Below are 15,830 nucleotides of genomic sequence, written 5' to 3'. Positions count from 1 at the left end.
GGCCACACACACACAGGAGCACCCTGCACACATACAGCCAACCACACACACAGGAGCATCCCACACACATACAGCTGGCCACACACACACACACACACAGGAGCATCCTGCACACATACAGCCGGCCACACACACAGGAGCATCCCACACACATACAGCCGGCCACACACACACAGGAGCACCCTGCACACATACAGCCGGCCACACACACAGGAGCATCCCACACACATACAGCTGGCCAAACACACACACAGGAGCATCCTGCACACATACAGCCGGCCACACACACACACACAGGAGCACCCTGCACACATACAGCCGGCCACACACACAGGAGCATCCCACACACATACAGCCGGCCACACACACAGGAGCATCCCACACACATACAGCCGACCACACACACAGGAGCATCCTGCACACACACAGCCGGCCACACACAGAGGAGCATCCTGCACACACGCAGCCGGCCACACACAGAGGAGCATCCTGCACACATACAGCCGGCCACACACACAGGTGCATCCTGCACACATACAGCCAGCCACACACACAGGTGCATCCTGCACACATACAGCCGGCCACACACACAGGTGCATCCTGCACACATACAGATACAGACGGCCACACACACACAGGAGCATCCTACATACATACAGCCGGCCACACACACAGGAGCATCCCGCGCACATACAGTCGGCCACACACACAGGTGCATCCTACAAAAATACAGCCGGCCACACACAGGTGCATCCTGTGCACATACAGTCGGCCACACACACAGGAGCATCCCACACACATACAGCCGGCCACACACACAGGAGCATCCCACACACATACAGCTGGCCACACACACACACAGGAGCATCCTGCACACATACAGCAGGCCACACACACAGGAGCATCCCACACACATACAGCCGGCCACACACACAGGAGCATCCCGCGCACATACAGCCGGCCATACACACAGGAGCATACCGCACATATACAGCCAGCCACACATATAGGTGCATCCTGCACACATACAGCCGGTCACACACAGGTGCATCCTGCACACATACAGCTGGCTTCACACAGGTGCATCCTGCACACATACAGCTGGTCACACACACAGGTGCATCCTGCACACATACAGCCAGCCACACACACAGGTGCATCCTGCACACATACAGTCGGCCAGACACACAGGTGCATCCTGCACACACACAGCTGGCCACACACATACAGCCAGCCACACACAGGTGCATCCTGCGCACATATAGCCGGCCACACACAGGTGCATGCTGCACACATACAACTGGCCACACACAGGTGCATCCTGCGCACATACATCCGGCCACACACAGGTGCATCCCGTGCACATACAGCCGACCGCACACAGGTGCATCCCGTGCACATACAGCCGACCGCACACAGGTGCATCCCACGCACATACATCCGGCCACACACAGGTGCATCCCGTGCACATACAGCCGACCGCACACAGGTGCATCCCGTGCACATACAGCCGACCGCACACAGGTGCATCCCGTGCACATACAGCCGACCGCACACAGGTGCATCCTGCGCACATACAGCCGACCACACACTGGTGCATCCTGCGCACATACAGCCGACAGCACACAGGTGCATCCTGCACACATGCAGCCAGCCACACACACAGGAGCATCACACACACATACAGCCGGCCACACAGACAGGTGCATCCCGCACACATACAGCCGGCCAGACACACAGGTGCATCCCGCACACATACAGCCGACCACACAGACAGGTGCATCCCGCACACATACAGCCGACCACACAGACAGGTGCATCCCGCACACATACAGCCGGCCAGACACACAGGTGCATCCTGCACACACACAGCTGGCCACACACATACAGCCAGCCACACACAGGTGCATCCTGCGCACATACAGCCGGCCACACACAGGTGCATGCTGCACACATACAACCAGCCACACACAGGTGCATCCCGCGCACATACAGCCGACCACACACGGGTGCATCCTGCACACATATAGCCGACCACACACACAGGTGCATCCTACACACATACAGCCGGCCACACACAGGAGCATCCCACACACATACAGCCGGCAACACACACAGGTGCATCCTACACACATACAGCCGGCCACACACAGGTGCATCCCGCACACATACAGCCGGCCACACACACAGGAGCATCCTGCACACATACAGCCGGCCACACACACAGGTGCATCCTGCACACATACAGCCGGCCACACACACAGGTGCATCCTGCACACATACAGCCGGCCACACACACAGGTGCATCCTACACACATACAGCCAGCCACACACAGGTGCATCCTACACACATACAGATGGAGCAGGGCTTATTATTGCTGGCGGAGCGCCAGGACCGTGTCCCTGGCGATCCGCCAGCAATCTGGCGCTCTGGCTGAATGAGACGCTCGTGCGTCTCCCACGCACGAGCGTCTCAATAGCCGGGCGGCGAGGCGGCGCGGCGGGTGCAGTCCTGCCCGTCTCCAGCTTCAGGGAGACGGGCAGGGCTGCGGGGGGCTGCGGGGGGGCGGTGTGGACCGGCGGGGACCCGGGCAAAAGCTCCGTCGGAACGGGACGCGCGTGCACCTCGTGCACGCGCGTCCCCTTCCGACATACAGATGGCGCGGGGCGGGGGATGGCGGGTGGCGAGTCCTCCGCCATCCCCAGCAAAGACAAGCCCTGCGCTATCTGTACAGCCGGCCACACACACAGGAGCATCCTGCACACATACAGCCGGCCACACACACAGGAGCATCCCACACACATACAGCCGGCCACACACACAGGTGCATCCTACACACATACAGCCGGCCACACACAGGAGCATCCCACACACATACAGCCGGCCACACACACAGGTGCATCCTACACACATACAGCCGGCCACACACAGGTGCATCCCGCACACATACAGCCGGCCACACACACAGGAGCATCCTGCACACATACAGCCGGCCACACACACAGGAGCATCCCGCACACATACAGCCGGCCACACACACACACAGAAGCATCCCACACACATACAGCCGGCCACACACACAGGTGCATCCTACACACATACAGCCGGCCACACACAGGTGCATCCTACACACATACAGCCAGCCAAACACAGGTGCATCCCACGCACATACAGCCGACCACACACACACAGGTGCATCCTGCGCACTTACATCCGGCCACACACAGGTGCATCCCGTGCACATACAGCCGACCGCACACAGGTGCATGCCGTGCACATACAGCCGACCGCACACAGGTGCATCCCACGCACATACAGCCGACCGCACACAGGTGCATGCCGTGCACATACAGCCGACAGCACACAGGTGCATCCCACGCACATACAGCCGACCGCACACAGGTGCATCCTGCACACACACAGCCGGCCACACACACAGGCGCATCACACACACATACAGCCAGCCACACACAGGTGCATCCCGCACACATACAGCCGACCACACAGACAGGTGCATCCCGCACACATACAGCCGGCCACACACAGGTGCATCCCGCGCACATACAGCCGGCCACACACAGGTGCATCCTGTGCACATACAGCCGGCCACACACACAGGAGCCTCCTGCACACATACTGCCGGCCACACACACAGGAGCATCCCGCGCACATACAGCCGACCGCACACAGGTGCATCCTGCACACATACAGCCGGCCACACACATAGGTGCATCCCGCACACATACAGCCGGCCACACACACAGGTGCATCCTGCACACATACAGCTGGCCACACACACAGGTGCATCCTGCACACATACAGATACAGACGGCCACACACACACAGGAGCATCCTACATACATACAGACGGCCACACACACAGGAGCATCCCGCGCACATACAGTCGGCCACACACACAGGTGCATCCTACAAAAATACAGCCGGCCACACACAGGTGCATCCTGTGCACATACAGTCAGCCACACACACATATGCATCCTGCATACATACAGCCGACCACACACAGGTGCATCCCGCGCACATACAGCCGACCACACACACAGGTGCATCCTGTGCACATACAGCCAGCCACACACACAGGAGCATCCTGCACACATACTGCCGGCCACACACACAGGAGCATCCCGCGCACATACAGCCGACCGCACACAGGTGCATCCTGCACACATACAGCCGGCCACACACATAGGTGCATCCCGCACACATACAGCCAGCCACACACACAGGCGCATCACACACACATACAGCCAGCCACACACAGGCGCATCACACACACATACAGCCAGCCACACACAGGTGCATCCTGCACACATACAGCCGGCCACACACATAGGTGCATCCTGCACACATACAGCCAGCCACACACACAGGCGCATCACACACACATACAGCCAGCCACACACAGGTGCATCCCGCACACATACAGCCGGCCACAGACAGGTGCATCCCGCGCACATACAGCCGGCCACACACAGGTGCATCCCACGCACATACAGCCGACCGCACACAGGTGCATCCTGCGCTCATACAGCCGATCGCACACAGGTGCATCCCACGCACATACAGCCGACCGCACACAGGTGCATCCTGCACACACACAGCCGGCCACACACACAGGCGCATCACACACACATACAGCCGGCCACACACAGGTGCATCCCGCACACATACAGCCGACCACACAGACAGGTGCATCCCGCACACATACAGCCGGCCACACACAGGTGCATCCCGCGCACATACAGCCGGCCACACACAGGTTCATCCTGCGCACATACAGCCGACCACACACACAGGTGCATCCTGTGCACATACAGCCAGCCACACACACAGGAGCATCCTGCACACATACAGCCAGCCACACACACAGGAGCATCCCGCGCACATACAGCCGGCCACACACAGAGGTGCATCCTGCACACATACAGCCAGCCACACAGACAGGCGCATCACACACACATACAGCCAGCCACACACAGGTGCATCCCGCACACATACAACCGGCCACACACAGGTGCATCCCGCGCACATACAGCCGACCACACACAGGTGCATCCTGCACACATACAGCCGGCCACACACAGGTGCATCCCGCACACATACAGCCGGCCACACACAGGTGCATCCCGCACACATACAGCCGACCACACACACAGGTGCATCCCACACACATACAGCCGGCCACACACACAGGTGCATCCCGCACACATACAGCCGGCCACACACACAGGTGCATCCCGCACACATACAGCCAGCCACACACAGGTGCATTCCGCACACATACAGCCGACCACACACACAGGAGCATCCCGCACACATACAGCCGACCACACACAGGTGCATCCCGCACACATACAGCTGGCCACACACAGGTGCATCCCACACACATACAGCCGACCACACACAGGTGCATCCCGCACACATACAGCCAGCCACACACAGGTGCATTCCGCACACATACAGCCGACCACACACAGGTGCATTCCGCACACATACAGCCGACCACACACAGGTGCATCCCGCGCACATACAGCCGACCACACACAGGTGCATCCCACACACATACAGCCGACCACACACAGGTGCATTCCGCACACATACAGCCGACCACACACACAGGTGCATCCCGCGCACATACAGCCGGCCACACACACAGGAGCATCCCGCACACATACAGCCGGCCACACACAGGTGCATCCCGCACACATACATCCGGCCACACACAGGTGCATGCCACACACATACAGCCGGCCACACACAGGTGCATCCCGCACACATACATCCGGCCACACACAGGTGCATGCCACACACATACAGCCGGCCACACACAGGAGCATCCTGCACACATACAGCTGACCACACACACAGGTGCATCCCGCACACATACAGCCGGCCACACACAGGTGCATCCCGCACACATACAGCCGGCCACACACAGGTGCATCCTGCACACATACAGCCGGCCACACACACAGGTGCATCCCGCACACATACAGCCAGTCATACACAGGTGCATCCCGCACACATACAGCCGACCACACACACAGGTGCATCTCGCACACATACAGCTGGCCACACACAGGTGCATCCCGCACACATACAGCCGGCCACACACACAGGTGCTAGTAATATAACCCATAGGGGCGGCTCAGTTAGCCCCCATTTGTTTAAATGTGCTAAAAATTCTGTCCTTATTCTATGCAATACTCACTAATGCTAATAGGACGCATTACGGCCATTTGACGCAAGCTTTGGCCGGGGCTGTGGGCACGCGTTTTCCTGACACTGAAGCTGCATAAAGGCATCCAGGCAGGAACTCCCCAAATCTGTGGCTATTTAAATCGCCCCCATGAATTGCATATCATTCCTATAAGGTGATAATGGTGTGTTCCGGATGATTCTACAGGGTTCGCCTGCAGCCGTAGCATTCTCACCTTTCTCCGGAGGTGCATAGAAGATTCCTCTGTTGGTCACGTCTGACCCAGACCCAGGACACCCCGCTGCCTTGGCGCAGATCCTGCCGTGTGTAGGGTTCTTGTGCACCAAGGTAAAATACAGCTTCCTGTGGTGGGAGAAGAAGCACAAAGCACAGAGAATGAACGACCCATACAACAAACTAGGGTGTACTGACGTCGCTGTGCAGGTATTGGGCATGACAAGCGCAGTACTAGTGACACCCATTGTACAACACAAGAGAACGGCTCCAACAATGCAACAAAGGCTGAAGCGTACTTGGGGTCTAATTCAGCACGGATCGCTAATCGGGGAATTCGCATCCAGTCTGAAAGAAAAGAACACCCCTGCTAAACTGCCAAAGAAATGCGATTGGATCTGACTGAAATCTATATGCAAATCCATTCCAATCCCGGGAACATCAACGTGCTATTGGGAGAAGGTCTGAGGCTGCCACTAATCTGCGACAGACGGGGAGTGGTCATCGCTGGCATCACAGATAAACCTGGGCACACCTGCATTTATCTCCAACACACCCAGGAAACGGCCAATCACCACCCCCAAACGCCAACTGCCAGTCTCTGAGGCTACATTGTGATCCGCTCGCAATGCTGTCAATGGTAAGCATGCACAAAGCAAACTGTAAGCTTGCGTGAATGTTCGATAATCGCTCCATTTGCGAATTCTCTAAAAAGCCAGTCATGCTGAATTCGGCTCAATCAGGGGCATCTTCTTCTGGATCAGGATTTACAATTGGAAATAGGGTACACACTGGGTACTTACAGAAAGTCAGATGGTAGGAGGGCCCTGCTCACAGGCTCACATTAGCATTACAGGAACATGCACCGTGGCCCCAATCCTAGGACCTGAGCAGACAAATTCACCACCAATGGTTTGGTGCCATTCTGCTGGTATGAGCCCTTCCCTGGCATACTGCAATAGAATTCTGATACCTCAGTCATAGCTGCGCCCCCGGGCGGACACCGAGTGACGCGCAAGCGATGCAGGCACAGTAACAGGCCATGTATCCTGATTTCATCTTTGTACGTACATTGAGACTGTAAAGAGGGGAAGGGAGAGAGAGTGCAGGAGGGAAGAGAGAGTGCGGGAGAGAGGGATGAGGAAGGAAGAGAGGAATGATGAGGGAGGGGTAGAGGGGAGAAAGAGGAAGGAGGGAGAGAGGAAGGAGGAGAGAGAGGAAGGGGTAGAGACAGACAAGTTTGGGGAGAGAGTGCAAGAGGGGGGAAGAGAGAGTGCGAGAGTGAGGGGGAAAGAGGAATGGGGGAGAGAGGAAGGGGTAAAGACAGACAAGTTTGGGGAGAGTGGGGGAGGGTAGGGAGGAGGGGGAGGGAGGAAAGGGTGAGAAGTGAGAGAGGGAGGGGAGCGAGTAAAAGAGGGAGACGGAAGAGAGGAAAGGATAGAGAAGGAGGTGGGGAAACAAAGAGGGATGGGGAGAAAGCGGGGGAGAGAGGATGGTGGAAGCGAGGGGGGAAGAGAGGTACCGATGAGAGAAGAGAAAAAGAAAGACAGACAAGTTGGGGGTAGAGAGCAGGTGGGGGAGGGAGGATAGGGAAAGCGGTGAAAAATGGAGGGGGAGGAAAAGAGAGGGAGGGGAGAGAGAGAGGGATGGGAAAGAGATGGGGAGAAAAGAGAAAAGAGAGGGAGAGAAAAAGGGAGGGGGAAAGAGAGGAAGTAAGGGGAAGAGAGAGAGAGGGAAGGAGGGGGAAGAGAGAGGGGGGAGAGAGGGGGAGATGAGAGAGAGGGTAGAGAGGGGAAGGCTAGAGAGAGGGAGTGGGCGAGAGGGAGGAAGGGGAGAAAGGAAGGGTGGAAGTGGAGAGAGGATGGTGGAAAAGAGGAGGGAGGAGAGGTACCGGTGAGAGAAGAGAAAAAGAGAGACAGACAAGTTGAGGGTAGAGAGCAGGTGGGGGAGGGAAGAGAGGGAAAGCGGTGAGAAAGGGAGGGGGAGAGAGAGAGGGGAAAAAAAGAGAAAAAGAGAGGGAGAGAAAAAGGGAGAGGGAAAGAGGGGGTGGTAGGGGAAGAGAGACAGAGGGAGGGTAGAGAGGAAGAAGGAGGGGAGAGAGAGGGTAGAAAGGGGAAGAATAGAGAGAGGGAGGGGAGAGAGGGATGGGAGAGGAGGATGGAGGGGAGAAAGAAAGGGAGTGAGGGGAGAGAGGAAGGGCAGAAGGAAGGAGAGAGAGGAAGGGAGGGAGGGAGGAAGGGAGAAGAGAGAGACGACCCCCATAAACACATATGGGGACCGCTTATGGCAGACCCCCAGTTATGGCTATGGCAGACCCCCAGCTAGGACTATGGCAGACCCCCGGCTAGGACTATGGCAGACCCCGGCTAAGACTATGGCAGACCCCCAGCTATGGCAGACCCCGGCTATTGCTATGACAGACCTCCGGCTATGAATATGGCCGATCCCCGGCTATGGAAGACCCCTAGCTAAGATTGTGGTAGACCCCTGGTCATGAATATGGCACACCTATGGCAGATCCCCGGTTAGGAATATGGCAGACCCTCGGCTAGGACTATGGCAGACCCCCGGCTACGGCAGACCCCTGGCTATGACTATGGCAGACCCCTGGCTAGGACTATGGCAGACCCCCGGCTAGGACTATGGCAGACCCCCGGCTAGGACTATGGCAGACCCCCGGCTACGGCAGTGACTATGGCAGACCCCCGGCTAGGATTATGACAGACCCCAACTAGCACTATTGCAGACCCCCGGTTATGACTATGACAGACCCCCGGCTATGACTATGGCAGACCCCCGGCTATGACTATGGCAGACCCCTGGCTATGGCAGACCCCCGGCTAGGACTATGGCAGACCCGCGGCTATGACTATGCAGACCCCCGGCTAGGACTATGGCAGACCCCCGGCTAGGACTATGGCAGACCCCTGGCTATGGCAGACCCCTGGCTATGACTATGGCAGACCCCCGGCTAGGACTATGGCAGACCCCCGGCTAGGACTATGACATTCCCCCGGCTATGACTATGACATTCCCCCGGCTATGACTATGGCAGACCCCCGGCTAGGACTATGGCAGATCCGCGGCTACGGCAGACCCCTGGCTATGACTATGGCAGACCCCCGGCTAGGACTATGGCAGACCCCCGGCTAGGACTATGGCAGACCCCCGGCTACGGCAGACCCCTGGCTATGACTATGGCAGACCCCCGGCTAGGATTATGACAGACCCCCAACTAGCACTATTGCAGACCCCCGGTTAGACTATGACAGACCCCCGGCTAGGACTATGACAGACCCCTGGCTAGGACTATGGCAGACCCCCAGCTACGGCAGACCCCTGGCTATGACTATGGCAGACCCCCGGCTAGGACTATGGCAGACCCCCGGCTACGGCAGACCCCTGGCTATGACTATGGCAGACCCCTGGCTAGGACTATGGCAGACCCCCGGCTAGGACTATGGCAGACCCCCGGCTACGGCAGTGACTATGGCAGACCCCCGGCTAGGATTATGACAGACCCCAACTAGTACTATTGCAGACCCCCGGTTATGACTATGACAGACCCCCGGCTATGACTATGGCAGACCCCCGGCTATGACTATGACAGACCCCCAGCTAGGACTGTGGCAGACCCCCGGCTAGGACTATGGCAGACCCGCGGCTATGACTATGCAGACCCCCGGCTAGGACTATGGCAGACCCCCGGCTAGGACTATGGCAGACCGCCGGCTATGACTATGACAGACCCCCGGCTATGACTATGAAAGACCCCCGGCTATGACTATGAAAGGCCCCGGCTAGGACTATGACAGACCCCCGGCTAGGACTATGACAGACCCCCGGCTATGACTATGACAGACCCCCGGCTAGGACTATGACAGACCTCCGGCTAGGACTATGGCAGACCCCCGATTAGGACTATGGCAGACCCCCGGTTATGGCAGACCCCGGCTAAGACTATGGCAGACCCCCGGCTAGGACTATGACAGACCCGTGGCTAGGACTATGGCAGACCCACGGTTATGGCAGACCCCGGCTAAGACTATGGCAGACCCCCGGCTAGGACTATGGCAGACCCCGGCTAGGACTATGGCAGACCCCGGTTAGGACCATGGCAGACCCCCGGCTATGACTATGACAGACCCCGGCTAGGACTATGGCAGACCCCCGGCTAGGATTATGACAGACCCCGGCTAGGACTATGGCAGACCCCGGCTAGGACTATGACAGACCCCGGTTATGACTATGACAGACCTCCGGCTAGGACTATGACAGACCCCGGCTAGGACTATGGCAGACCCCCGGCTAGGACTATGACAGACCCCCGGCTAGGACTATGACAGACCCCGGCTAGGACTATGGCAGACCCCTGGCTAGGATTATGACAGACCCCGACTAGGACTATGGCAGACCCCGGCTAGGACTATGGCAGACCCCCGGCTAGGACTATGGCAGACCCCCGGCTAGGACTCTGGCAGACCCCCGGCTATGGCAGACCCCCGGCTAGGACTATGACAGACCCCCAGCTAAGACTATGGCAGACCCCCGGTTATGACTATGACAGACTCCCGGCTAGGACTATGGCAGACCCCCGGCTAGGACTATGGCAGACCCCCGGCTAGGACTATGGCAGACCCCCGGCTAGGATTATGACAGACCACGGCTAGGACTATGACAGACCCCCGGCTAGGACTATGGAAGACCCCCGGCTAGGACTATGGCAGACCCCCGGCTAGGACTATGGCAGACCCCCGGCTAGGACTATGGCAGACCCCCGGCTAGGACTATGGCAGACCTCTGGCTAGGACTATGGCAGACCCCTGGCTATGGCAGACCCCCGGCTAGGACTATGACAGACCCCCGGCTAGGACTATGACAGACCCCCGGCTAGGACTATGGCAGACCCCTGGCGATGGCAGACCCCCGGCTAGGACTATGACAGACCCCCGGCTAGGATTATGGCAGACCCCCGGCTAGGACTATGGCAGACCCCCGGCTAGGACTATGGCAGACCCCCGGCTAGGATTATGGCAGACCCCCTGGCTAGGACTATGGCAGACCCCCGTTTATGACTATGACAGACCCCCGGCTAGGATTATGGCAGACCCCCTGGCTAGGACTATGGCAGAGCTGAGGGTGGGTAGTAAGCAGTGATTACCTGGCAGAGGACTGCTCCTTATCCGCTGCATAGAAACTGAAGTCAAATTTCCATCCTCTCCGAGTGTCACATGCTGATGAGGTAATCATCCACTTCTTGGGACATGTGTCACCCTGCAGCCCTATGGTGGACATACAAGCGGTCAGCTTCCACGTGTAGTTACCGTAAGGAATCTTATACACCTAAACAATGAATTAATGAAAACATATTTACAATGTGACACCCGTAGTAGTGTGTCCCTGAGTATCCTGTGCGGCCTACTTTAGCCTAACACCGCGCATTGTGTACTATGAGGCCTACAACAGCATAACACCGCACAATATGTACTATGCGGACTACTAGAGCCTAACACCGTGTGTCCCTGAGTATCTGCGCAGTGTGTAGAATGCCTCCTACCTCAGCGTAATACCAGTTTGTACTATGCCGCCTACCTCTGCATAACACCGCGCAGAATCTGCTATGAGGCCTACCTCAGCGTAATACCGCACAGTGTGTTCTATGCCGCCTACCTCTGCATAACACCGCGCAGTGTGTGCTATGAGGCCTACTTCAGCGTAATACCGCACACTGTGTACTATGAGGCCTACCTCAGCGTAATACCGTGCAGTGTGTACTATGCCGCCTACAGTGTAACACCGCACAGTGTGTACTATGCCGCCGACCTCAGCGTAATACTACGCAGTGTGTACTATGCCGCCCACCTCAGCGTAATACTGCGCAGTGTGTACTATGAGGCCGACCTCAACGTAATACCACAGTGTGTACTAAGCCACCTATCTCAGCGTAATACCGCACAGTGTGTACTAAGCCACCTACCTCAGAGTAATACTGCGCAGTGTGTACTATGCTGCCTACCTCAGCGTAATACTGCGCAGTGTGTACTATGCTGCCTACCTTAGCGTAATACTGCGCAGTGTGTACTATGCCGCCTACCTCAGCGTAATACTGCGCAGTGTGTACTATGCTGCCTACCTCAGCGTAATACTGCGCAGTGTGTACTATGCCGCCTACCTCAGCGTAATACTGCGCAGTGTGTACTATGCCGCCTACCTCAGCGTAATACTGCGCAGTGTGTACTAAGCCATCTATCTCAGCATAATACTGCGCAGTGTGTACTAAGCCGCCTATCTCAGCGTAATACTGCGCAGTGTGTACTAAGCCGCCTATTTCAGCGTAATACCGCACAGTGTGTAATATGCCGCCTACCTCAGTGTAATACCGCACATGTGTACTATGAGGCCTACCTCAGCATATTACAACACAGTGTGTACTAAGCCACCTACCTCAGAGTAATACTGTGCAGTGTGTACTATGCAGCCTACCTCAGCGTAATACCATGCGGTGTGTACTATGCTGCCTATATTGGCGTAATACTGCGCAGTGGGTACTATGCGGCCTATCTCAGCATAATACAGTGCAGTGTGTACTATGCCTCCCTACCTCAGTGTAATACCGCACAGTGTGTAATATGCCACCTACCTCAGTGTAATACCGCACAGTGTGTACTAAGCCACCTACCTCAGTAATACTGCGCAGTGTGTACTATGCTGCCTACCTCAGCGTAATACTGCGCAGTGTGTACTATGCCACCTACCTCAGCGTAATACTGCGCAGTGTGTACTAAGCCACCTATCTCAGCGTAATACTGTGCAGTGTGTACTGTGCCGCCTACCTCAGCATAATACTGCGCAGTGTGTACTATGCCGCCTACCTCAGCGTAATACTGCGCAGTGTGTACTATGCCGCCTACCTCAGCGTAATACTGTGCAGTGTGTACTGTGCCGCCTACCTCAGCATAATACCGCGCAGTGTGTACTATGCCGCCTATCTCAGCATAAAACTGCTCAGTGTGTACTATGCTGCGTACCTCAGTGTAATACCACGCAGTGTGTACTGTGGCATCTGCACTCAGGTGGAATGGCACCACATCGCCTGGCAACACGCCAGCTGCTAAAAGCACTGTGAGAACCTTTATCACAGTGTCACATCTTCCTGCCCTAGAATATTCCGGATAATCCGCACTGCTTGAGATGCCTAATAAGTAGTTGTGCACAACACAGGAGGGAGACGCAGCTCTGTGTGAGGTAATGATCTGCCGCCTGGAGCAGAGTGAGGGTAATGAGACCACCGGCGGTCGCCATTATATCTGTGCTAAAAACATATCACTCTCTGGTAATGAGAAATCGCTGTGTAGAATCTTGTTACCCCAAACCGCTCTGCACAACACCTTGTGCCTCATATGGCATGTACTGGGCAGCCGGGTAATAGGAATGCCATCCTAACCAGCTGCTGGGCACCGGGAGAGGCGAATGTTCCACTGACAGGGAACCAGTAACTGTGTTTACATAATATACAGTATGGAAGCAATTCAGACCGGCCTGCATTCAATTAGGCCGCCACCCCGCTACTGTGAAATCATTGTGCAAATCATTGTGCTCGCTGTACGGCTACAAATCCATCCCATCGTAACAGTCTCACCATCCAATGATTATTACACTGAACACCAGTCATCGCAGGCTCAGCATAACCCAGGGTTGCCGAGATTCAGAAGCCACTCAGGGGGCGGGGCTTTGCGAGTGACATCACTAAGCCCCGCCCATGCTGGTAAAGCAGCTAATTCACGGATCTCCGTGGAGGGGGCGGGGCTAAAATGACACGATTGTGCCGTTTTAGCTCCGCCCCCTCCTCTGAGACCCGAGGATTGCGGCATTTTAATGCCGCGATCCGGGGGTCAGCGGGGGCCCCCCCTGAATCCGGGAAGGTTGCCCACCCTTCCGGGGGGCCGGGAGGGGGACCCGATTTTCGGGAGACTCCCGGAAATTCCGGGAGGGTCGGCAACCCTGGCATAACCAGAGACTTAGTCACCGGTGAGATGGAAAATAGCATATCCGGCCTCACATCACACACCTCCCCTAATACAGGCATATCCGGCCTGGTGCTGACATCCCACACCCTCCCCTAATACAGGTATATCCGGCATGGTGCTGACGTCACACACCCTCCCCTAATACAGGTATATCCGGCCTGGAGCTGACGTCACACACCCTCCCCTAATACAGGCATATCCGGCCTGGTGCTGACATCCCACACCCTCCCCTAATACAGGCACACCCTCCCCTAATACAGGTATATCCGGCCTGGAGCTGACGTCAGACACCCTCCCCTAATACAGGTATATACGGCCTGGTGCTGACGTCATACACCCTCCCCTAATACAGGTATATCCGGCATGGTGCTGATGTCACACACCCTCCCCTAATACAGGTATATCCAGCCTGGTGCTGACATCACATACAGTAAGTCCCCCTATACCGTTATACAGCTGTATCACCAGTCCCCCCTATACCGTTATACAGCGGTATCTCCTGTAAGTCCCCCCTATACCGTTATACAGCTGTATCTCCTGTAAGTCCCCCCTGTACTGTTATACAGCTGTGATGTCACCAACACTGGCTGTCTTACCTGGAAGGAGGTGATGTCATCGTCCCCAGGCAGTGATGTCAGCCAGGGGGTGGGAGCAGTCGCATTAAAGGACAGTCTGTATATTGTAGTCCGTCTCTGCCACTTACATCTGGTAACATAGACCGATCTCTGCGGATCTGAACAGATAAAAAAACATAGATCAGATGAAACTTACTAGGAAACAGCCCTACAGTATGCAGTAACTCATAGCAACACATCGCACTGTGCCGGACTGTAATACAGAATGCAGTAACTGCTAGCAACACATCGCACTGTGTCGGACTGTAATACAGAATGCAGTAACTCATAGCAACACATCGCACTGTGCCGGACTGTAATACAGAATGCAGTAACTGCTAGCAAAACATGGCACTGTGCCGGACTGTAATACAGAATGCAGTAACTGCTAGCAACACATCGCACTGTGCCGGACTGTAATACTGTATGCAGTAACTCCTAGGAACACATAGCACTGTGCCGGACTGTAATACAGTATGCAGTAACTCCTAGCAACACATCGCACTGTGCCTGACTGTAATACAGAATGCAGTAACTCCTAGCAACACATCGCACTGTGCCGGACTGTAATACAGAATGCAGTAACTCCTAGCAACACATAGCACTGTGCCGGACTGTAATACAGAATGCAGTAACTCCTAGCAGCACATCGCACTGTGCCGGACTGTAATACAGAATACAGTAACTCCTAGCAGCACATCGCACTGTGCCGGACTGTAATACAGAATGAAGTA

The 15,830-nt window shown here is 56.3% G+C and overlaps 1 protein-coding gene across 2 annotated transcripts in view; it reads right to left on the bottom strand.

The window, feature by feature from the left end:
- The window catches only part of DISP3 (dispatched RND transporter family member 3), a 113,675-nt gene that overhangs the window by 28,632 nt on the left and 69,213 nt on the right, over positions 1 to 15,830 (bottom strand). For both annotated transcript variants that reach the window (XM_083163438.1, XM_083163439.1), the window contains exons 12-14: positions 15,079 to 15,215; positions 11,617 to 11,798; positions 6,457 to 6,584 (exon numbers count right to left, since the gene is read on the bottom strand). In XM_083163438.1, the coding sequence (XP_083019564.1) occupies positions 6,457 to 6,584; positions 11,617 to 11,798; positions 15,079 to 15,215 (447 nt within the window). The remainder of the gene's footprint in view (positions 1 to 6,456; positions 6,585 to 11,616; positions 11,799 to 15,078; positions 15,216 to 15,830) is intronic.

This window comes from Crinia signifera, chromosome 19 (assembly GCF_055691185.1).
Source record: "Crinia signifera chromosome 19, ASM5569118v1, whole genome shotgun sequence".
NCBI classification, from domain to species: Eukaryota; Metazoa; Chordata; class Amphibia; order Anura; family Myobatrachidae; genus Crinia; species Crinia signifera.
This window is presented reverse-complemented; position numbering and strand designations above follow the sequence as displayed.